The sequence below is a fragment of the Malurus melanocephalus genome, unplaced genomic scaffold, assembly GCF_030028575.1.
Source record: "Malurus melanocephalus ecotype Western Australia unplaced genomic scaffold, MMel_1.1 scaffold_305, whole genome shotgun sequence".
Taxonomy (NCBI): domain Eukaryota; kingdom Metazoa; phylum Chordata; class Aves; order Passeriformes; family Maluridae; genus Malurus; species Malurus melanocephalus.
The window spans coordinates 618,085-641,986 of NW_026623537.1; the positions used below are offsets into that span (position 1 = coordinate 618,085).

The following is a 23,902-nucleotide window of genomic DNA, read 5'->3' on the forward strand; positions in this document are numbered from 1 at the left end:
ATTGAAGCAGTGTTAACACATGAAATAAACACGTGAATTACAAAACAAAAACTTCTAGGGTGAATTTTGTAGAAATTCACTTAGATAAAGTTGTACTGCAAAGCTTGCCTAAGGCCATTCACTTAAYCTCAGTCTGCATCTTGTCAACCCACTCCAAGCCAGCAAGGCAGGAACTGGAAGACCCCCAGAAATCACTTTTAAAAGCCAAGTCTTTCCCTGAGCACACCCAGTTCTTCTGACAAAGTCTGAAAGAACTCACACAAAACTGCATTTAARGTTCTTTTCAGTCAGAAAAATCTGGGAAAAAAATATTTAAAGAGCTGCAAGCCATGCAGCAGTAATTATRCAAGAGTACCCAAAGTCTAAAATGTAAGTTTTTGTTGGAAATTCAGATTTCTCCCAAACTGTGGCCTGGACAGCATATCAATCACAWTTCTTGTCACTGCTGTGCTTTATCACACATTGTCACTAAGAAACAAAGCTACTCCATCTTCTGATACTCACAAGGAGGAACTAATTAACAAGAGGAGCAATGTTTTAAGAATGACTGTCCACACAGAGGCCAAATTTTTTTCCAGCCTTAAGGAAGCTACAACCAGGTCTCACATCSATATTTTACTCACAAAACTGACAGTTAACATAGTCTTACAGTGATTCTGAATTTCAATTTATGAAATTTTCAAAGGCCTTCAAACATAAGGGATTTTAATTGCCGTAAATTGCATGTCCTGGACCAAACTCAGGTAAAAAAACCCACAAGATTTTTTCTACCATCTGCTGAAAACAAGCCACTAATAAGCAGGGAATTAGAAGTGTTCTTGCTGATGTCTTTTTTCCACAGCATGAAAATGTAAGTCCCCCAAGGCCACAGCTAATGTCTGTTTGGAAGGGGGAAGAAACCAGCAGTATTTTAACAAGCACTCAAACTAACATCATCTTCTTGCTGCTGCTGGCTTGGTCAGGGATGTGGGATTACTTTACTGTGACAGGAAAATGATTGAGGAGGAAGTCCAGTGCAGGTACTGCTGATCTGGAAAGCCCTGCAGAGTTGTGGACTGCAAARTTTTCATTCTTCATCCCTTCAGAGATCAGCATATGAATATCCCTTAGCTTCTGCCCTAGATTTAGTTAAACTTCATAATCAAATGCAACGTTTTTATTACCAAAAACTTTTGATCTGGGGAACAGGGCAGAAATGAAGATGGGAAAAAAACCCGGAACATAAAAGTATTTGTTTCTATGCACAGATGCTCTATCTAACATAGTGACTAACACAACCAAGTCAAGTTACTGTCACTGGTGTTAATTAATACCAGGCTGGTTTTGGAGAAATTCCAGGGCCAGTTCAGATCAGACTGCTCTGCTGAGGAAGGCTTAATGAAGTCACACCACTAACTACATTTCTTTTACAATAAAAATACATCCATCTCAATATATCACAGTTTATCATAAAAATTTGCAGTCTTCAATTTCCGTAGCTCACGATACACCTAATGCTCATTAACAAAGTCTTCTAGACACTACAGCAGCTTTATCATGGTAGTAAAAATAAGTATTTTTCTAATACCATCATTTTTCTAGTGACCATCAAGGATAAGCATTGATTACAGCTTCATAGAACAAACTCCTGAGGAAAATTTAATTGAAGAAAAGTTCATCTCAATCATCTGACAAAAATATAAACTTAAATCTAACATGTAAAACTAGGAGCATATACACTGTTACACAATATGGCTCATACTGTTTTAAAACTTCCCTGTAGCTATGTTGCAACCAATTTTAATCAGATTTACATTTTGGTGTTTCACTGCAGAGAGAGAGAAGCCTAAAACGCCCCATATAAACCTTTTTGAACTGACAATAAGGATTTCTTGGACATGCATCCCAGGAAAATCTAGAGCTGCAGAATGCTGTAAACRTTGTCCAAACTTAGAGCAGGGCTGGAGAAGGAAGACTTGAGCCCCTACTACATTTCTTTACACATTTGCTTGATATGCTCAGACATACTGCTAAATCCTTTGCAGCCACTGACAGACTGAAAGGCATGATGCTGTACCAAAAAGGCAATATTCCCATCACACATTTTCAGTAATTCCTATACATGGCATGACAAGAAAAATGAAAACAGTATTCAGATGGCCTCRTAAAAGTACAGCAGAAATTAAAACACTGCTCATAAGGAACATGAAGTGATAAACTGTATCTTTCAAAGAAAATATTTTGCACATCTAAATTTAAAGCACATATTTAAATCTGGAATTCAAATCAAAAAGTAAAAAAWCATTTAAGGCAGCACACTCCTATGCCTCAGAATATGTATCTTCAGTTSGCAAATGTTCACCAACTTTAAAGTTGACTTTCTCTCCTCCCTGCTCCTGTAATTCAGAGCAAGTACTAAAGCACTGCACCATCTATGGCTCTCTCAAACTGCTCCCTGCACACTTTTGACCTGGACAAACCATGCTGGGGCACAGAAGAAGGACACTGCCACATAGGAGATTGTTACAACAACCACCTGGGGGCAAAAAATAAAAATCAGACACTCCCTTTCACCAAAAGTTACTCTGGGCATTTCTATATTTTCCATTGAAGAAGTTAATTGTGTGTTGTTAAAGCTGAACTGAAAAAACAGCTATGAGCCTTGGATATTTGTGGACTATGTTTTCAGTAAAAAAGTCCAATTCTCACTTGTTCCATGTTATCTGCACAAAATTTTTACAGCAAGAATATTATATGAAAGACTACTGAAACATTTAATTTGAAATGTTAATTCAGAAGTGTGGAAGAGCAGCAACGCTGAAGATAGAGCACAGCATAAAATCTCAAAAATGCCAAACCCGGTGATAATAATCCTAGTTTATTTCYCCTATGAATGCAGCATATGGAAATACATAACTTTTTAGTAGTTATGCTACTAAGCAGTGTTTAAGGAGTTACTTTATACCTGTCCTAAATATTCTTTCAGGAAACATAATGCTTTATTCTGCAGATTTTTTGGTCAAATTCAAGGAACCTACAGACARAACAAGATTCATTATTGCTCAATATAAATAGAATTTTTTTAATCTGGTCCATCTTTAAGTGCTATACTCAGAAAGTAGTGCCTAGCAGAAATAAAAGTCTGCCCAGTTTTACTAAGGAAGCCARTCCTGGGTGAAGGGGAGTTTGGGCACTCAAGCTGTAGCACGGCACTGGTGCAGAGCCACTCCAAACCCACTCTCCTGTTCCATCTGAAGGACTAATGAGGAGCACCTCATTAGTTGCCATTAGCCTAGCACACCTTGCCTTTTTCAAATTGCTATTCAAGTCCCTACTGCCGTGAATTTCAAGAACACGGGACAATCCTGCCACCTAGAGCCCACATATAAAAATACTTTTACAATCAATTTCTTTTAAAATACCCAAATTTTATTCTCAGACCTCTTAGTTGTTGAAAGTGATTAAAACACTATTAGTCTTGCTTCAAAATTGTTTAACCTAAATATTTCTCTTGTTAAATTAAAAGAATTTACTGATACATAATTATAATCTCCTCACAGGTGACATCATTAGTAAAAATGGTCAAGAGGCACCAGAACAAAAACATGAGAACTGAAAGTAACTGAAAATACAATTTCTCACATTTACTTCCAATATGGTAGTTACTGTTAAAGGATCAAGCCTACAAAAAATGCATTAATTTTTAAAATAAAATATGCAAATACTAACTATAGTAGTAATATTTTGCAGGTGATAACACAAAACTAAAAATCATGACCACCACAAAGATGAGGTTCATATAGGGAAAAAAAAGAAGTTCTGCTCCTTAATACTTAAGTACAGGAATACAGAAAATCACGAAATAACAACATTGTGGAATAGTTCAGATGCTGCATTAGATAAATCTGCAATTGTGGGTTACATGCAAGGTAAATGCCACATAGCAGGAAAATGCCAATCCCTCTAGATAGGTCAGCTATAAACTCCAATCAGCCTACTCRGTTCTGGTCTTCTCTCACCACGCACACAAAAATACCCAGGAGCTGGGGGTGGCACAGTGGGCAAATACAAATCAAGATTATCAAATTTAATACATAAAACTCACAGTCATGATCTACAAAATTAAATAGGGGCTTCAGGCTGTGTCTATTCACTTCTGTATTAACATCTTGTTTCATGGATAAAAACGCATTGGGCACAAGTAACTTTTTTCCAAACAAAAGTATGGATATGGTACATTACAASTGGGCTGCAAAAAATAAAGACATAAAAACTGAAAAACAATGAAGGTTTAAAAAAGAAAGTTGCTTATTCAATCAAAYTGCCTGTCACACAACATAAGATTCCCATGCTTTCAAAACAGAACTTAGGAAAATATGCTGGATAGCCTAGTCTAAGTCTTTCACATAAGAACAGAGGATATAAAAATAAAAGTATTAAGGCAGGAAAATGTTTGATTCAGGCTTACTTCCTTCTWTAATAGAAAGAAAAAACAGCAATTCTCATATTTTAAAAAGTTGTAGTTTAGAATATATTGTTAATTTTTTGTATATATTTAGCAGGGAAAGTTTAACAACCCAAATTGCGAGAGAATCAAATTCACCAGTCTGCACTGAATCAACAGCAAAAAAAAAACAACCCAGAGCATTGCTTCAACGTTTCAACCYTGACCTAGCGAGTACTACACACTTAAAGGAACAATGTTACACTGACAAAAAGATACAATTTCATGATGTAAAGGTTATGAAAACAGACACAGCTTCATGTAACTGATCCCATACAAGCTCTTCATAGTTTTTCCATTATAAACAGATACCTGCAGAAAGAGTCCACATCCCATTGTTTTTAGATTTTATACACACCTAACTCAATTAGAAGCATGTTTAGCTCAAATTCCAATTTCTCCTGTCCAACTTACATGGTTCYACTTCAGTGCTTTTCCCTGGACTGTCTCCAGGCAGGCAGTAATGTTACCATGCCATACAGGTCACTCCAGACTCCCAGTGCCTGGCAGCGTCTGCAAAAGGCTTGCACAAGGCTCAATGGGAAAAGTATTTACAGATATGCTGAAAGCTGAGAAATGCACCAAAGTAGTACCTGGGCCACTGCTCACAGATGAGTAAATGTGTCTGCCTGGACGATGCACCTACATCAGGAGYGTGTAGCCACTGCTCAACTTCTCAGCTGAAGAGATTTAGAAAGGTTATGTGCTACAACCTTTAAGACTTCCCATATCTTTGACAGGCTGGATTATGTTATTTCTTTGTACCTAGGGTTAGAGTTCACTTGAGAAAAGGTAATTCTAATACACTTGCAACTGTGAGAAAATACAACTGAAGAACGCTGGCTGAAATGTAAAGTTTCAGCAATATTCTGTACCATACTGCCATGTCMTGGGTCTGGCTGATTTGGAGTTAATTCTCTCCCAGTGCTGCACTGTGCAGTGGCAGCCAGAAAGATGCTGGTAACAGGCCAGTGYTTTGGCCACTGCCCCAAGGCTGACCCCAGCATTCCCTCCTCAGCAGTGCTGGGGCTGGGCAGGACCTTGGGAGGAGGACAGACAGCCAGGACAGCTGACTGCAGGCTATTCCCATCACACAACATCTGCTCAGCAGGGCAAGCTAAGAGAAAGCAGCAGGAGGGGCATTTCTGGATACAATATCTGTCTTCTGGAGCAACTGCTAAGTGTGCCCAAGCCCTGCTCCCCAGGAAGTGGCAGATCTCCTGCTGATGGGAAGGAGAGAATACATTGTCTTCCTGTGCTTCCCCACACATCCTTGGCTTTTATTCAACTGCCTTCATCTTGACGCACACATTTTTATTCATCTTATTTGCTCCCAGCCATCCTGCTTGGTGAGCACCTGTCATCCACCCAGCCAAGGTCAACCCACCACACTCTACAAAGAAAAGGCTGAAATCTGAAATGTTCAGAGCTCAGTGTTCATATCAGAACACTGGTTCATTTCCAGAAGTTACAAATTGACAAGSCCAGTATTAGTGCATTTCCAAGATTCCAGCTTGAAGATTTCTGTACAGCCAAGTAGATAATGTTAAACACAGCCCACCCAGTTACCTTGCTGCTTAGCTAAGAACTAGTTCTGAGCAATCTGGGAGATTAAAAATAAATAACTAAATATAAATCAAGTACATCAGCAGTCACAGACAAAAACACATTCTCCAAATACACCTGTGAATGCTGAAACTCCTGCTTAGTCTAATTTGTTTCCACAGGAAAAATTCAAGTGCCAGATACATCTACAGTAAAGATGAAATAAGGCTTTTCCTTCAGAAAAGATTGTGGTAACCTGCAACAGGAGATTATAAAAACCAAAGCATTTTTAGGAAGGAAAGCTAGAGGAAGGATGTGAAAGGAAGAATCAATTTTACTATAAACACAGTTATTTTCTAGGTGTTCAACTGTTTGTTTTACAAGACAGCCACATATTTATCTAAAAACTTGTACACACCTGAAACCTGTTGTTTCAAACATTTCAAACACTTATGATGGTAAATAGTCTATGCATGGATTCAAAACTCTTCTTGAAATTAAATTCCTTTAAACAATATATATTCTGTCTAATAGTTCTAAAATTAAGTTACTATGAGAAGGAAAAAAAAATCCTTATACTAAACAGATGCAATTTGGCTCTGAATAATGATCACATAAAAAAATGCCACATTATTCATAAAAATCTAGAAGATTACACTACAGACTTGAGGAAAGCCAAGAGATATTTAAAACAGAYGGAGCAGGATGACTCATTTACTAGCAATAAAACCAAACACTGAATTTCCAAAAGAGGTAGAACCGCATAATAATCATTCAGAAAGCTATGGAAAAATAACCCAACAAAAGGTTTTATGCAAAACATAAAAATAAGCAAGCAGATTAATGCAAATTCTAGAAATCTTAAAACCGAAAGAAGGCAGGTGAAGTGAAATGGCTGATTTTACAAACAAYAGGAACCTCACAGAAAACAGTAAAAAGACACCCAGGGATCAATGCAACATCTGATCATAAGTGGAGGTCAGACAGRTAAAGGACCTGTGATGCATTATAGAAATCTTAAGAGTAAAATAAACTGGGAATGACACAGCTGCTGAAGTACCTCCTGCAACAGGAGCATCAATGCACTCAATTTACACATTCTCATGAACAAAAAAAACCTCACAGCAAGGAAAAAATCTATCAGTATAATTTCAGCAAGGGGAGCTATGTGACAATGAAGATGCTAGCAATGAAAGCAGCAGCTAAAAGGGCAGAATGCAACTATGATGAGCACTTTTTAAGAGGTTAAAAAARAAAACCACATCACTGGAGATTTAAAAAAATCCTGGCAGAGCTCTATATAGCAAACTTCAGAACTGGGAAGTGTGTCCAAAAGGAGAAACAGTAAATGCTTCAGAAATACAGTTGATATTATTGCCACCTATGTRCAATTTGGAAGAGCATACTGCTGGAGGAATCAATATTTTCTTTCAACACATCAAAACCAGAGGAAACCTGCTAGTAAGTTGAAAAGGTCAACAGATTTTCTTTGTACTGTGACTGATCTTCTTAGTGTTTCCCTTTTGCATCTTAAGCTGTCTCTGCATCTTAGTTTACTGCAGAGAACACTGGGAACTCTCACACAGGAGTGTTTMTCTGTGGAAAAGAGCTTGAGAAGCAGCCTCAAACTGAAGTAAGTTTTGGAAAAGAAGCAACAAAATTTGGAAAGAAGCAACAAAATTTACATTTAGGAGTGCTCACTGTTACCAYTCACCCAGGAGTTCCAGAGGAATTTAGGTATTAAAAAGGCATGCACTGCTGAAGTCAATTTTGGTTTTAAATACTCTAGGAGGGTTMAAGAGAGTGCAGATAAACCCATACCAAGCAGACAGTGAAAATTTAGAACAAAAAGAAGTATCAGGCACATCAGCCTGATAATATCCTACAGTATCATACAGAAGAGTCAAAACAGCATTTGCAGAGCAGTATCATGCTTTCCTGATCAAAATTCTTTAAAGGAACAGGGGAGCAGGGAARAAATTATTTGCCTGAGACAACATATCCGAGTTTCTTCACAGCTTTTGAGAAAGTGTTAACAAAGGTTCTTGAAACAGAGAAGRGGGAAAAATGGAACAAAAAATCACCAAGGAAAACCCCCCAAACACACACCAAAAAACCCTCCCAACCAATGTACAAATCAAAAACCTGAGCTGTTCTGGAATAAATCACAGCCCTCATTAAGATGTGATGTTTCCCCATCTACTTACTCTCACTGTTACTTGTTGGAAAATATAAACATTAACATTCGATGATTTCTGTCCAAGCTATCAAGAATGTTCCTGCAACCCTGCACAAACCGAAATAGAAGATTTGCTGTTATCCCATTACACTCATCAGGCTGCTCACAGTAACTGCATGCTAGAGTCCAAGAACAAACTTCATCTCTTGYTTTTGGCCTTTCTCACTGGGTCATGTTTTGCTTAAAATCACTACCTCATCTCATTGTTACTACAAGTATAYTACAATACATTCATCTCTTTCCCTACTGTCTTTGCAATTGCACTTGGAAGAGAAGCAGAGCTAGGAATGACATGAATGATTCACAAAAGGAAGAAGAGCTACACAGATTCCTTCAGTACAAACCTTTCCCATGACTAAAACATCAAAGCTTTTATCAACTGCTCAAGCAGTGAGTCTGCTACAAATCTCCCAGATTCAAAGAAGCAACATTCACTCTGTAGGTGGCACAGGGGGATGTGCCACATACTCAGTAATTATCCCATAATTTATGAACTAAATTATTCTACCACTAATGCCCTGAGACAATACTGGGAAATTGAGAGCTATGTAAAATACAGTTAAAAAGAAGACAAATGAAGACTGAGACCTCATTTACTTCTAAACGTTATTTTCCTGTTACAACACTTAAAAGGASTAGTGAAGGCAAGGGATGCAATTTGACAATAACCTCAGGAAAACAGACCCTTGCAATATTTTAGAAATTGACTTACTGCTTCTTTGAGAAATTAAGTGCCAAGTAGCTCTGCAATAAAGCAAACCTAACTATCCAAAGAGAGCAAACTGTCAGCTGTGCTTGCACCCATGCTCTGAATGGCACACAACCAAGTGCAGYCAAAAGCAGCATAAAGGGATAAAAACATACAAAAGCCTCTTCATGAAAACTTTGTGGTTTTGTTCATTTCAGCATTTTCCCTCCTTACTTCTTTCATGTTTTCCATGGTTTAGCAGCCGTTGGACTGTCAATACACCTGTGTTGCTCTGTATCAGTTACTCCCCACTTTGATCTGTTTCCAGCCCACAGGTRCTCTCACAGAGCCCTCCCTGTTGCAGGCCTCAAGCCAGCTTTGATTAAGAGGAATTAAGTGATTACTCAGTATCTTTTAAACGGCTGAAGCAGGTACTTGGAGATACAATTTAGATTTACTGYAATGTGATAAGGACAAACTCTTCTGTCACTGTGCCAACAGCCCTGCAAGCCCACCTTTACATGGAACACTGAGCACAATCCCCTGTCATCTCTGATTAACAAATTAGATACAGAAAATAAAAATGCAGTTTGYCACAGGGATCATAAAACCCAGCTTGGTATCCAGAGCATTACCTTGCCTGTGCTTTGTAAGATTGTGGTTCTTGTCCTCCATACTCTCTCCCTGCTGACAATATCTCTAGTGACATCCACTTCAGCATCAACAAAACTTCTCTGTTTAAGAGCAGTTATGTCATCATCCAGATCAGTTTTGATAGTGGATCTTTTCTTTGCCATGATTTTGGCTTTGATAGCAGCAATTTTTTCCACTGACATAGCTTCAGACAAGGACCTAAATGAGCAAAAATAACAGTAGAGTCTGAATAATCGCACACACAAGCCTTCTGAAAGAATCTGTAAATGAGTAACTTCATCCTGCTTAAAGTTTATGGCTATGCTATAAATTACAAAATAGTCACCTTATTTACACACTGAACGATTATACAGGCTTGGCATTGCTGTTTTGGGCATGAGAATACAATTTGTGACAAAAGACTCACAGTACTAGAACAAAGACCAACCCAAAATCCCAACTACAGCAAAMCAAAGTAAAGAATGCAAATAGAAAGCATCAGGACTGACACCTTCATTTATAACACCGCCTGAATTTCAGCTCCCTGTTATGGTTAATGGGTTACAATTTTGTGTCCAGTCAACCAACCCATGGTGGCTCTGAGGCTTTCAAAGCACTAATCTAACCCAAACCTTGGCAGAGGTGCAGGTATATGGACTTGCTCACTGGGAAGATGTGGTACTTTCTCAGACCACACAGGCCAGCTAAAAACAGATGACAGTAACCCTGTCCACATGAACCTGAGTTTGAGACAGCTCCCTTGAGTCCAAGAGTGCAACATCTATGTCTGTTTGTTTTAACTGCAAACACAGAATTGGGCTGTCAGTGAGCCCTACTGTTTTGCAGGTGAGCTGCAGAAAAAAAGGATAAAGACTGAATTGCACAATCCTAACTGTCCACACCAAATTCACTATTATATGGTATTTTTTGAGAATACATTAAAAAAATATGCAAGTACTGGTTGTGAAGTATTCTCCTTTATAACAAAGTTATTGGAAAGGGAACTTCTTTGTGTTACTTGGTTCGCAGCAGAGTGAAGCATGGAGTTCAAACTCACTGCCTGTAAATATTTGYACTTTTTTTAAGGGGCAGTCTTCTATATTCAGCATTAAAAAATTGRTAAGTAGAGAATACAGAGTAATTCAATCAACAGTTAGGAACCCTCACTGCAGCATTGCAAAGTTGTGATATACTCAAAGTAGCATCCAAATTATTAGTTTATACAAAACCACATGTACTTTTTTATGTTTTATGCTTTCTAATCATGCCACAATCAGATTCTTTCTTTCTTTCTCTGTGGTTTCCATTTAAGTTCACCTATATAAGAGACAGGAAGAAGTCGTTTAAAATATGTATTTTTCATGTGGTTAGGTCTAATTATGGATTTCACAAATGCCTCAAATCTGCGCTGTCATAACTGTTTCAAGGTCTAACTCCTCAAATATTAAAGTACCAAAAGGAGGAAAACTCCCACTGAGAACTGCTGGACTGAAGTAAAACTGGCTGCTTTGAACAGCACAAGAATTGTTATCCATGCTGCAATCAGGCATTGTCCATAAGCAATAGCAATCCCACCTGATCTGCTCCGTTTGCACGATGCCCTCTTTGTGTCCCTCCAGCCGAGCTGCCAAGCGCTCCTTGTCGAGGCGCACGCACTCTTCATCCTGCAAGGAACACTCACACTTCAGCTCTTGTGCTTTCTCTTCTCAAATATGATACAACTGGAATTAAAGCTAGTCAGAAGTACTTTCTCCACTTTTGCATGGACTATCTTTATTTCCAATTATTTCTGAGMTGTGCACTAGCATTAAGTGTAGAGCTATTGGAAATTTCCTCTCTAAAACCACAATTCTTCAATTCTAAATTCTAACACCTTCCCCTTCCAGTTCCCATTCATGCTAACAGAAACAATGTGTGCACCAAAGGACAGGTAACCCAACGGAATTCCTACAAAAACAGATAAACACTGGAATTTATCACCACCCCCAGTTTGCACTGATGGCAGTTACTGTCATTACCTCTATTCTTGGTTTCTTTGCTTCTGCTAGTATTTCATCTGCTGCTCTTTTAACTACAAGAAAAAGATGACATTAAAAATGCAAGATTATAGTAAATTTTTATAAAATAAACCTCAAAGTTATTTTTAGTAAAATTGTACCTTGAGTGGATCGTTGAAGACCAATTTCAAGTGGAGCACTTCTGTCTATGCTTGATGAGGTTGCTGTAATCAAACAGAAAATATTTACAACAGTATTTGAGTACAAATAAAAGGACAACAGATGAACTGCAACCATGGAAACTCTAACTAGTTAGAGGCAGCAAAGGTGGTCAAACACTGGGAGCAGTGGAATGGAGATATTCAGAACCTGACGGAATGTAAAAGTTAAATCAGGTTGCTCAGGGTCATTTGGCCAGGATCATTAGGCCAGGTGGTCTCTTCCAAAACAAATTAGTCAGAGATTCTATCATCTCTACATATCACATAAGAGAGAGGATAGTCACAATGATCATCAGAACCTGGAATCAAGATCTACCAGTTTGTCTTTTTTTTTTTTTTTTTAAAGACAACCTTGAGATCCCTTTAAAATATAAAGTGATTTTATTCATCATATTACAGAAATTATCTCATATTACAGGATACTTAAAATTTTAAGACCACCTACGAAACAGAGCAAAGGTGATATTTATCTTTTTCTCAGAGAAACCTMTTTTTTCTAACTATTATTAACAAAAGATTCAAGATGATGAAATACCAGGCAAATGTGCCAGACTGACAAAGCAGTAATTTGATATATTCTATTAAACTGAAGGTTTCATCCCACACATTTCTTGCATTCAAGATCAATGTATCATTGAAGGATTCCCATAGTCTAGAGAAGGAAAAAATACACATGCTAAGCATTCTAACAGATAATTGTTAACCAAAGTAGGTTAATAATAATAGTAATAATATTGCTCACTTCTGAACATGCCTGTAGGAATGCACCTCCTACCTAAGCATCATAAAACCAAATCATTTCAGAACAAAATTTTAAAAAACACAATGAAAAATTTCAGCATATTCAGTTAAGATGCAAACTGACTATTGTTACCCAATCTTCCCCTCCCAGCCCTCACTTATGCCATGAATATGAAGCAGTAAAGAGCACATCACTCACATGTTTCTCCATTTAGGTASGCAAGCAAGTCTTTCCTATCTGGTCTTCTTACCACAGGAATGTTTTCAGTCTGAAAAGACAGCAGCTGTGACATTAAACTGTTCTTCCCTCACAGAGCCTCTAGATGCAGATTTTTCACTTTTMCTGAAAATTACTCATTCACACAGAGACATTACCACGTGTCTGGTCATACAAGGAAGTTTAACTACGTAACACAAAGCACAACCACATCCTAGAGAATGTTGAGCTACACAAAATTAAACATTGTGTCTGCTATAAAACTGAAAGAGAAGGCAGCTTTTTCCCTCCTTCCCTTCAAAGSTGTAAATAAGATTAAGGACTAGCTTTCAGTACAGACACACATCTCTGCCAGGAGTCTGTGTTGATACATAGAAATCAAGTATCTCAAAGGTGTCGCGCCAACACAGCACTGCCGTGTCAGGTAACCATGTAGCACAAGGAAATTTGAACAGTGGCCTCGTAGGAAGCAGTGAAATAGAAATCAAAATACTTCATTAAATATTCCTGTACCTTTATCTGTAGGGCTTAACCAGTAATTTCTTTAATTGGATTGCATACTTCTGAGTCCACTCCAAAGCTATTYCRCTGCACTTTTCTCCATTCTGTAGATCCCTGCCATCTCAGGCACTAAAGGATCATCTAGATTGGAATCACTCCACACAACAAATGGACAAATGTACTCTTTAMATTGTTAGTGCTAGAAACAGCGGGATCCACAGAATATCAAGAGAAATTATTGTTAATAATTGGYTGACAGAATCTTGCTGCAAATGGAACCTGGTGGTTTGAAGGGATAATGTTAGGAATTGTCAAGAACAATAYTCCACCTTGACAGGGACTGTGATGTGATCCTTCTGTAGAGGTGATTGCTTTTAAACACTCACACACACTCACACACTTGGCTGTGTACCATTCTCCCTTTCCCCAACCAAATTCCTACACACAAGTGCTACTATCATTCCCTGAAAATAGCTACTCACATGTTAATTATCACAAGACCAAAATCACATTTTGTATGGCCCACTTACCGCAGCACGACGGACATACACAGGATGGGAAAGGTGCACATTATTGAGCAGGAACAAGATGGAATCCAAAGTGTAGTAYTCCCTGGGCTGGCCCTCCTTCCCTGTCCTGTAACACAGGAAAAGATTGGAATATTTAACCTCCCATCTCTGTCTCAAGCACACCCTCTTTTTGAAAAGGCCTCTTTTCTTTCCAGATGACAGTTTAAAAAGCAAGCAGTTAATATTATTATTATTAGGCTACTGCCAAACTCTAAATTGTGCTAAAAATACAGGTGAGGGAGAAGTGTTCTTGCAGTCTCTTTTGAATGAATCATAAAAACTGTCCAAAATAATCCAAAATAATCCAAAATAACAGCTGGATGGGTTGAAAAATAAACAAGCAGGATTTGGGGAACCTTAAGTACACATTCTTCAACACTCACACTATTTATTCTGATTATCAAAGGAACTGTCTATTTTATGTGAGACAGCCAGAGAAACAGAACTGAACTGCAAATGGAAGCAAGTATTACATGATCTCCAYGTACAAGARGCCAGAATTTTCAGCACTAGAGACAGCACAGTAAGAACTTGGGATAWAGAAATTCCACGAAGTCTAGGGAGCAAAGGGTTCAAAACTATGCCAAAAGATGAAAATAAGGAGTGACTAGAAACTAATTGCACACAACACCAGCAAAACCCCAAAGGACACAAAATCACAATGAGCTCCCATACTGAAGTCAGACCACATCAGAGCAACACAACAGCATCAGGTTCAATCGCAGCTTTCAAACAGCTTGCTTCAAAGATACACCTTTTAACTCTAAAAAGGAACTTGTTCTGTGCAACTATTCACAAAAAAAAAAAAAAAAACCACCAAACAAGGCCAAATAAACCCCTGGCTTCACCTTGACTTCATGTACATTGAACATAATTCTCCCCTCACACGTTCACCCGTTACGCTGTTCCTACAAGATTTTGTAGGGGAAGCAATGCCTGTCCAGGTTTCAAAACAAAACCTACTCCCTGACCACTCCAAGTGCTCTGAGAAACAGACCTGGCAGTCAATAGGACCAGGAAAGCAGCAAGAGCAGCAATTCCACTGCCCASCCACACTGGGGACCTGCCAGACCCCGGCTCCTCCACATTGCCCAGTCCCTGTCCCCAGCCAGCTGGCTCACCTTAAAGCCTGAGGAAAACAACGCACCAGAAAACCAGCCCAAAGCTAAAATTTAAGACCAGCAGAGAATTTCCAACAAACTAGAGATTTCAGGAAGAAACCCTTTCATTAAAAAAAGTTTTCCCTCCAAGTACTGTGGTTTTACTCGTGGGTCATCATCAGCACCAAAACACACACGACAGAAGTGCAAACCTCACTGGGGAAGGGAGAGGAAATCAAAAATACTCAGTCACAACTTTATGGAGCCTGAAAGAGCCACACAAATCTGCTAAACAACAGGAGTGTCTGTTTTCTCAATACTGTGCATTTAATGCCACTCCAGCTTTGCTTGCCATTACTTTCCTGAAATTAGCTAAGAGTGCCCAATAATCCATTCAGAGCTCATTATCAGCAGTAGAGTTCAAAACCTCACCTTCAAAACAGTGCCTGAGAAAAACAATTTATGAAAAACATGCAGRAAAAAAGGGATTGAAGACACCAGCAGAACTGAAGAATAAAGAGTGTCTCTACCACTGTTTCTTCCTTCGGAAAACCTGGTCTGCATGGGGTGGAGGGTGCCTGTGCTTTTTGTTGCTKCAGAGGAAAGGGAGTGGATACAGGACCTTCCAACTGCTAAGAAGCCAAAACTTGGCTACACAACCACAGSCAGCCACCAGAGCTGGATTCCTCAGCAAGGAATTGTTTGAGTAAGCAGTGAAACAGTAACGATCTGTGATAAGGTGGTATCTAAACATACTGGGAGCCCTGGCAGAAACAAAAGCTTCCTCCACACAGGCTTGGCTCTGAAGCAAAGACACCAYGTCACATGATACAGTTGTCACTTCATTTTAAAACATACACTTCAGATTGTCTTAGCTCAGAATAAATATTTCTTCAAAGTGTGCCATATGCACTGAGAAAGACAGAAAAGTCCAGCTGGTCATCTACTCAAGTTTTTACAATATTTACCAATAAATGAKAATATATAAAAACAAACTGAACCACTAACTATTAATTGAAAAAACATAGTATTACAAAGCCACAGGCACTGCCAAAGCTCAGCAGGGCACAGCTGGTACTTCATCACAAACTTATGAATTCCTCGTGCTCGTTATGACTCTAAGAGGGTGCTTTATTAGGAGGACAAGATATTGCACATTAATGGGAAATCATCAGATGGACAAGCAGTTGCACACAAGGAGAAAATCTAAGCCTAAACTGACATTTCAACATCAGTGTGTGCTCCCGCTGAATAAACAGAGAACTAAAAACAGCTTGCCTCTTTCAATTTACAAACATTCAAAGCAGAAAAATAGATTAATTCTCTTATTTCCCATATTTAGTTATGGCATCAATTACTTAGGAAAAAATTTAAGTCTTAGGAGGCCGACCTCAACAGACTCAATAACAACACTTAAAGCAGTAAATATAAATAAGAGTAGCATCTCTTACAAAATAAACTCCAGTGTAAAAACAGAGAAAATGTTTATATAATACAAGAGAAGTAGTTTCACCTGCTTGTTTTTAACACCAGAAATTTACTTCCTTGTCATCCATTTACCTTCCACCTGTGGGCACCTGGAATTTATTCAGTTTTAACTGGCTTATTTCCTCTTTCCTGTTTTCAAAGCCTGAAGTTTTACAGAGGTACTAAGGKCCCATGCCTCTCCCTCAAAGCCAAGCAGAAATCTTTAAAAACACAAGACATAAAATGACAGTACCAGTATCACAGAAATTACAATACCCAGGAGCAGCTGCTCGCTGTTTAAAAACCCAGCTGCACAGCCAAGCCCCTCGGCTGGGCAAACAAAGCAATAAGTTTCTCTGGTAAATTGATTCCTTCCTTTGGTTTTGAAACAGATTCAATAATCAMTCCTCAGGGGCCATAGGTCAAAACACACAAACCACTCAATCTCAGACCACCTAGCCTTCTTCACATGCCACCAGGAGTATTCCTACGATTATTATCTGGAAACTAACCTGGCTTAAAGTTACTTTCCCCTCCACGTTTTTTTTCCTGCAGGTTACTTTTAACTTGGCTTTGTTCCTCAGACCAACTCCCTGTTTAGCTGCCACTTTACTAGCAGAGAGAGAAGGCAACGCAGGGCAGCACTGCTGACTTCTGCCAGCTGAGCTGCTCGAGGAGCCAGAGCTAAATGTCTCATGGGACTACTTCTAATTCTAGCAGGGACAAATGCCACTGCTGCTCTTCAGCCTGGCATTACTGTCTCCAGGCTGGAGATGCAATTACAGCAACCGAGCTGTGGGCATCTAAAACAGAACTCAAGGTTTGCTCTGTGAAAGACTATGCCACTGATGGCTGCTCAGTGCAAGTGTAATTTGGGTCCTGTCAAGTGACCTGAATAAAAAAGGTTTTGAATCTTGAAAGTTTTYGAAAATGTCCCTCATGAGTGTAGCAATTACCTAAATTAGCAGYTCCTCAACTGTGGTGTTAAAGCTACTGAGCATGGCTTGCAGAACTGGTCTCATTTTTAYAGTGTCTTCAATTTAAAGCTGAGACATGCAAAACGCCACGGTGGTTGACAAGAAACGCTGTGAACTGAGAGCAGCTGAACCTATCAAAAGTTCAGAAGCCACGGGTCTAAACCAATGTCTGCTAACTCACCCCAAACAAACCAGGGAATAAAACCACTCAAATTCTACCCCAGGAGGTGAGCACTCACAGCTCTGATAAGATGCTCAGAATCCTCTGCTCACACACACGTCCTTCTTGACCAGAAGATAAATCTGCCTGGCTGTACATACTAAAGTCTGCTCTCCAACTGCTGCATTTTTAGCTTTTGGTAACTATTTCTGGGTCTAATTCAAGCTCTCCTGAGAAATGGAGCTGGGCTGACATATCAGTTTCTTCTTCCCTACAGAAGGGAATGAAACTTGTTTGTCTACTTAACCACGAGTTGTTTCTGCTAGGGAAAGGCAACTTGTAGCAAGGAAACCACCACAGATGAGCAATGTCTATACACAGGTCAGCAAAAACGCAAGTAAAACTTTTGACTGCTTATCCAAATATTTTTCTTCCTCTTCAGGCTAGCTACCACTATCCCCAACTCAGCCAGAAAACACAAATAACTCCAAAATTAGGTTCTGAAAGCTTGAAACAGGTAGTGAAAAAACACATTTCTAGTTATAAATAGAGTGCAAAGTAAAATCAGSTACAAAAGGTCCCCCTACAGCTGAAAATAAACAAATTGGTTTATTTCCTTTCYCTCTCTCAATCTAAGAAAAGTAATACTCATATCATAATTATGAGAACAAAACAAAAAAAAAAATAAAATTCCTGGTCAGACTGAACTATAACTTCAGGGTTTTTTGAGAAATGTGCAGCTTCTTCTACTTTTCCACAAAACTTCAYAGGATAGCATGCCCTCTTTGATCATTACCTGAGCTTTAACAAGAAGCAATTTTTTCCTCTTAGGTTTGAAAMAGATTCATTGGGACCTTCTAATTAGGACGTTAAAAAGCACGCAACTGCTAAATTCTGAGGAAAGGCAAACAAAGAACTCCCTGGCAATGCAAGCAATCCATACTATACCCAGAAACTCAACAGGTACAAACTCTCATTTTCTGTAAGTTTTCTAAAAATAAGCATTTTATCCAGTACAATCATTTAAGACACATAAACACTCTCATTAGTGGTTTATTACGATAACACCAACTAGGAAACTRGCAGCATTAGGTCCTGCCCAGGAAGAGGCCTCAGGTGGGGGCAGAGCACCTGCACAGCTCATCCGAGGGAGTGTCGCTCTGGACCTCGGTGGCTTTGTCCTCCTGCATCAAAGCTCCACAAGAGAAGCAGCCCCGCCAAGCCAAGGCAGCAGAATCACAGAATATACYGGGTGAGAAGGGACCCRTCAGGATCACCGACTGCAACTCCTGGCCCCRCTCACGATACCGCAAGAATCCCACCGTCTGCCTGAGAGCGTTGTCCAAACCACAAAATAATGCCTTTTTCACCAAACACGCAGAAAAACTTGGGAGCAKCTGCCTGCTGCCATCTCATCGCATGAGTCTGCAGGACGCGGCTCCGCCGGGCGGCACGGACGGGAGCGGGGAGAGCCGAGGAACGGCCCGGCCCCGGCCCCGCGGCTCTCCCGGCCCAGGGCAGGGATGGGAACGTTCCCGAAGGGAGCGGGGAGAGCTCCCTGCCCGGCCGGGCTGCCGGGGGACAGGAATCGCCCACGGGACACCCGGGCAGTGCGCCGCGGCCSCGGGGCCCTGCGGAGGCGGCACCAGCCCGCTCGCCCCGGTGCGCCTCGCTCCCCGCAGGGCGGTGAGAGCACCAAGCACGGCGGGACCCCCGTCCCCGCTGCCCGGGCGCAACTTCGGGGCAACTTCTCCCCCCGCCCGCCGCTTCCCCCGGCCGCGTCGCTTACCCCCAGATGACATAGTTGGTCTTGACATTCTTGGGCCAGGAGAACTCTCCGAAGATCACCTCGTCGCCCTTGACCACGATCTCCTTCTTCTGCGTGTTGTACTGCCGCAGCACGCTCAGCACGTCCGCCATCTTCGCCCGGCCGCCGCCGCTCCGGCCGCCGCCGCCCGCCGCAGGACCCCGCCGGCGCGCCCCGGGCTGCCCGCCGCGAATGCCTGCGCCGCCGCCGCCGCGCCGCCTACAGGGGGCGACGCCGGACGCGTTGCCATGGGAACGACGTGCCGCGCCCCCCCGAAGGGCGGGGCCGGGGGAGGCCACGCCCCCTCGCCCTCACGGCGGCCCGGGCGGGGCGAGGCTCAGGGAGAGACTGTACCTCTCTGAGCACTCGGAGCTTTGCTGTGTTTTGTGAGAATATAGAGCTTTTACAMACAATCACTGCCTCCGTTTATCCGCGCTGCTCCTTTTCTCTGGAGCTTTCATGCTCCCGGCTGTCAGTCGAGTCACGGCGCGGGGCTGCGCCGCGCTCCGCACCCCGGCCCGACCACATCCGCTGGGGTGCTTTGGACGGTGCAAACGAGGAGTTTTGGTGGTGCTGGAGAGATTTTAGAGAGTGCTGGAAAAGGGTTGGTGGTGATAACGGGGTTTTAGGGGTGCTGAGATGGGTTTGGGGATGCTGATGGRATTTTACAGGGTGCTGGGATGGACTTGTAGGTGCTGATGAAATTTTAGGAGGTGCTGGGAGTGGCTTTTGGATACCAAAGCACACTAAAAGGGGGTTCAGGGGTGCTGAKCTGGTTTGAGGAGGCATTGGGGGTTTCTAGGATGGTATGGGGTACATTAGGAGGAGTTTCGGTGGGGCTAAAGAGGTTTTAGAGGRTGCACAAAGGGGTTTGGGGCTTCTAACGGGATTTTATCCCATTACTACACCATGTGCCCAGCAGCACACGGCTGGCACTGCCTGTGACAGMACAGCCACCAGAACACCTCARGAAAACAGTGTRAAAGACCAGAGGGAACAGCARGAAGCTGTGTCAGGGAGGTTTAGCCTGGATATTAGGAAAAGGCTCTTCACCCAGAGGGTGGTCAGGCTCCCTCAGAGCAGTGGKGACAGCCCCAAGCCTAACAGAGTTCCAGTGTTTTCAGACACGTGTCTGAATACGTGGATTATTGGGATGTCCTGTACAGGGTCAGGAGTTGGGCTGGATCCTTGTGTGTCCCTTCCAGCTCGRGATATTCTGTGACTCTAGGATTCTCACAGAAGTTGTTTGTTCATCTCATGCTGCAGGATGGAAAGAAAATCTCCTGGATCCTGGATATAAAGCTGGGGGGAAGAAAAGTGTCTGCTTTATCAATCACAAATAATGTCCTTTAATTCTGATATGAGTAAGCCATTGAAAGACCATAACAAAAAGAGATCATTAGGAAAATATTGCCTCTAAATCTGAAGGACAAACAGTAATGTCATAGAGGACATCCACACTACCCTGCAAACTTTGGGATCTCAGAGCTCTGTTTGCTCTGTTTGCTCACCTGAGCAGCTGCACAGCTGCAAAAGGCACATACTCTCTCCGTGCTCTCTCTGTGTTCCAGGTTAATTTCTTCTGCTCAAACACAAAAAAACTGGGAGCACTGCATTCCCAGCAGAACCAAACAGACTGGTACCCCTTGAGAAATACTGATTGCAGGATCTGAGGTCTGGAAGCGAGCTCTCATTTTGACATATTCTAACCTTTGATGCTCAGAATTTTCTTAACACTCTCCAACACTGGCAGAAAACATTATTTCATCTTAAATCTGCAGAAGGCAGAATTGGGTCATTTTTCTTCCTGTAAGTAGCATGTGCTGATACTGACAAAACAGTCAACAGCCTATAGAATTCCTTGTTTCAAGATGTTACTGATATCCCCATCTGTGCCAGAACAACCCGGCAGGCAGAGCATCATGAGTGTATTTATAACGTTTCACATATGGTATTGAAATAGTCTAACACACAAATAAATACTACAACACCCAGTAACATGCTGAACTGTACCAATCACTGCCAATATTTATTTGTCAATGGGTATACAGTAATATTTATGTGTTTAGAAGACAAAGCCRTAATGAATAAACAGTATCATCTCCTGAACTGGATTGGGATTTATTACTGGAGCTACAGCTCGGGGAAATTGGAAYGGAACTTGAAATGCTTCCAGTGGGCCAAGTCCCATTTCCATGCCTCATCTAAAAGCCCCCACTGTCACTGTGTTACAACGACACCAAAAAGYCCCTCATTTCAGTCCTGCTCCATTCTGCTGCTCAGGGAGTGGGAATGGTTTGATGCAGAATCAGCTGCATGCGTGACTGCAAAGAAAATGTTGTTGTTCTGGTTTTGTTTTTCATTTAGGGCTGCCTTCACTGGGGAGAACACTGAAACAAAGCTGAGTGAGGACTGTGTGCATTGGCAGGGACAAGCTGGCTGCACCCTTGGGAGCAGGATCCCTGCGGGAGCTCGGTGTGCTGCTCCGGGAGGAGGGAACAAAGGAGGGACAGCAGGGAGCCAGGTGGTCACGCCCTGCTGAAATCAATGCAGAAATGAAACAAAGGATGGAGCAGCACACAGGTGCTGCAGGAACAATGCAGGTAACGGGAACTAAGCCAAAGGAATGACCCAAACCGTGGCACAGCTTTGTGCCAATAACCCCCATATATGCTCATGACTAAAATGCAAATTCCACCTAAACAGGAAATTATGTCAGCCATGACTTCCCCTTCTCCCCTCCCTCACCGAGAACAATATAAATACAGCTTTAGTGGGGAGGGAGGTCAGAGGAGATGCCATCTCTGTATCCTGGCACTGTCAGAGRGCTGTTCCTATCTGCTCCCCACAGGGACACCTACTGGGTAAGACTCCAACACGCGGTTCCACCGGGTGCATTCTCGGGGAATTTGGGAAACCTGCCCATGTTCGTGATTTTACTCTTAGTGCTATATTGGCATGTCCCAGCTGAACGTGCTCATGGCTGTGGCACATCTTTCCTGTGCTCACACACAATTCTGCTCACAGGCTCTTCACCACCAACACAGAATCAGAGTGGGCTGGGTTGGCAGGATCTCCAAAGATCATCTTRTTCCAGTCTGGTGTCATGGAATTGCCATGGCTCAGAAGGCAAACCCAGCTGCCCCAGCCCCGCTGGTATCTGAGGAGCAGCTGGAACACCAGGGGGGTGATTTTTTTTCCAAATTTAATGCAAGATATATATATATGGTTTACTCTTAATGTGACACTTCCATTGAAAATTTAAGCTGAGAATTTACTAAATGATTCCCACAGTTAGCTTTGGGGATCATAGTGAGATTATCAACCAGCATTTATATCAGATTTATATCAAATCCTAAACCAGGATTTGATATGAAACTGTTTTTATGTGGCATTTGATAACTGAGAGTTTATCAGTTTTATGGCAGGAGATTAGGCTAGAAAAACATTATATGAAATGAGAAAGCAAGTTACTATTTAGCAAAATGCACGCATACAACATGGGTACAATGTTTCAATTTTCTCACTACTTTAACAGCTGGAGTTGAACAGGTTATCCTGATGTTTGCTAGGAAAGCAAAATTAAGCTGCAAAACAAAACTAGCCAATTTTGCATCATAAGTGCATTCATTTAAAATTAATCAATAGACTAATCTTTCTTTAAGAAAGACAATACAGATGGAGCAAAGTACATAAAGTTTGAACACACAACATTCCCTTTTTTACATATATATGTGAGCAAAACCAAACCAGTACCGATGCACTTCCTTGCAGTATTTTTTTAAAACATAGGGCTGCGCACTGAACAGTGATCCAGGGCATGACTTACCCTCTCAGCTAGGAAAGGGTTTCCTCAGCTAAGAGAAAAGTTTCTGCACTATTGAAATAGTTGAGCAGACACCAGAAGGGAGGCTCRGAGGATATTCCACAGGAGTGCTCTGCCACATTAGACCAGCGAAGTATGTGGGGGTGAAATAACAGAATATGGTAGAACAGCTCTAACTGGGCAGACTGAGGAAATTTAAAAAAAAAACAAAACAACACACCCCCACATGAAGTAAAACCCCTATTTTATTTTATTTTCCAGGAGCCACTAACAACATTCTACACATTACAGGACTAGACAACACCGTTAACACAACTTCTCCGGTACCAGGAGGAGTTCATCATCCCTCACACGTTATTACTGCCTTGCTAACACTCCCGGTTCACAGAGAAGTTTCTGACTGAAGAAACTGCAAGGCAGGAAAGAAGCGTGAGGAAAACAGGCGACAGAAACTCTGACGGAGAAGATTTAAAGTAAGTTTTACACTGGACAAAGCAAAGGCACCGCCGAACCGCCCGCACCAGGGAGTTGGCCGGGCAGGAGACCACACAAACCCTTCTCTTCCATTCCCCCCCGCACCGGGAGCGGCTCCGGGGCCTCCGGGAAATCCAGCCCATCCCTACGCCCCTATCCCGGGAAATCCAGCCCATCCGTACGCCCCTATCTCGGGAAATCCAGCCCATCCGTACGCCTCTCCTGCCCCATCCCGGGAAATCCAGCCCATCCGTACG

The 23,902-nt window shown here is 41.5% G+C and overlaps 2 protein-coding genes across 2 annotated transcripts in view; one reads left to right on the top strand and one right to left on the bottom strand.

Moving 5' to 3' along the window:
* CDC73 (cell division cycle 73) overlaps window positions 1–19,506 on the bottom strand; it is a 102,494-nt gene extending 82,988 nt beyond the window's left edge. The window contains exons 1-7 of the mRNA XM_057377192.1: window positions 19,328–19,506; window positions 13,796–13,901; window positions 12,747–12,816; window positions 11,747–11,809; window positions 11,607–11,659; window positions 11,164–11,252; window positions 9,591–9,807 (exon numbers count right to left, since the gene is read on the bottom strand). Of these exons, the coding sequence (XP_057233175.1) occupies window positions 9,591–9,807; window positions 11,164–11,252; window positions 11,607–11,659; window positions 11,747–11,809; window positions 12,747–12,816; window positions 13,796–13,901; window positions 19,328–19,458 (729 nt within the window). The 5' untranslated portion in view covers window positions 19,459–19,506. The remainder of the gene's footprint in view (window positions 1–9,590; window positions 9,808–11,163; window positions 11,253–11,606; window positions 11,660–11,746; window positions 11,810–12,746; window positions 12,817–13,795; window positions 13,902–19,327) is intronic.
* A 3,936-nt stretch (window positions 19,507–23,442) lies between these two features.
* Window positions 23,443–23,902, top strand: part of GLRX2 (glutaredoxin 2) — a 7,801-nt gene continuing 7,341 nt past the window's right edge. Inside the window, exon 1 of the mRNA XM_057377195.1 lies at window positions 23,443–23,644. The gene's annotated coding sequence lies outside the window, so the exon portion shown is untranslated. The remainder of the gene's footprint in view (window positions 23,645–23,902) is intronic.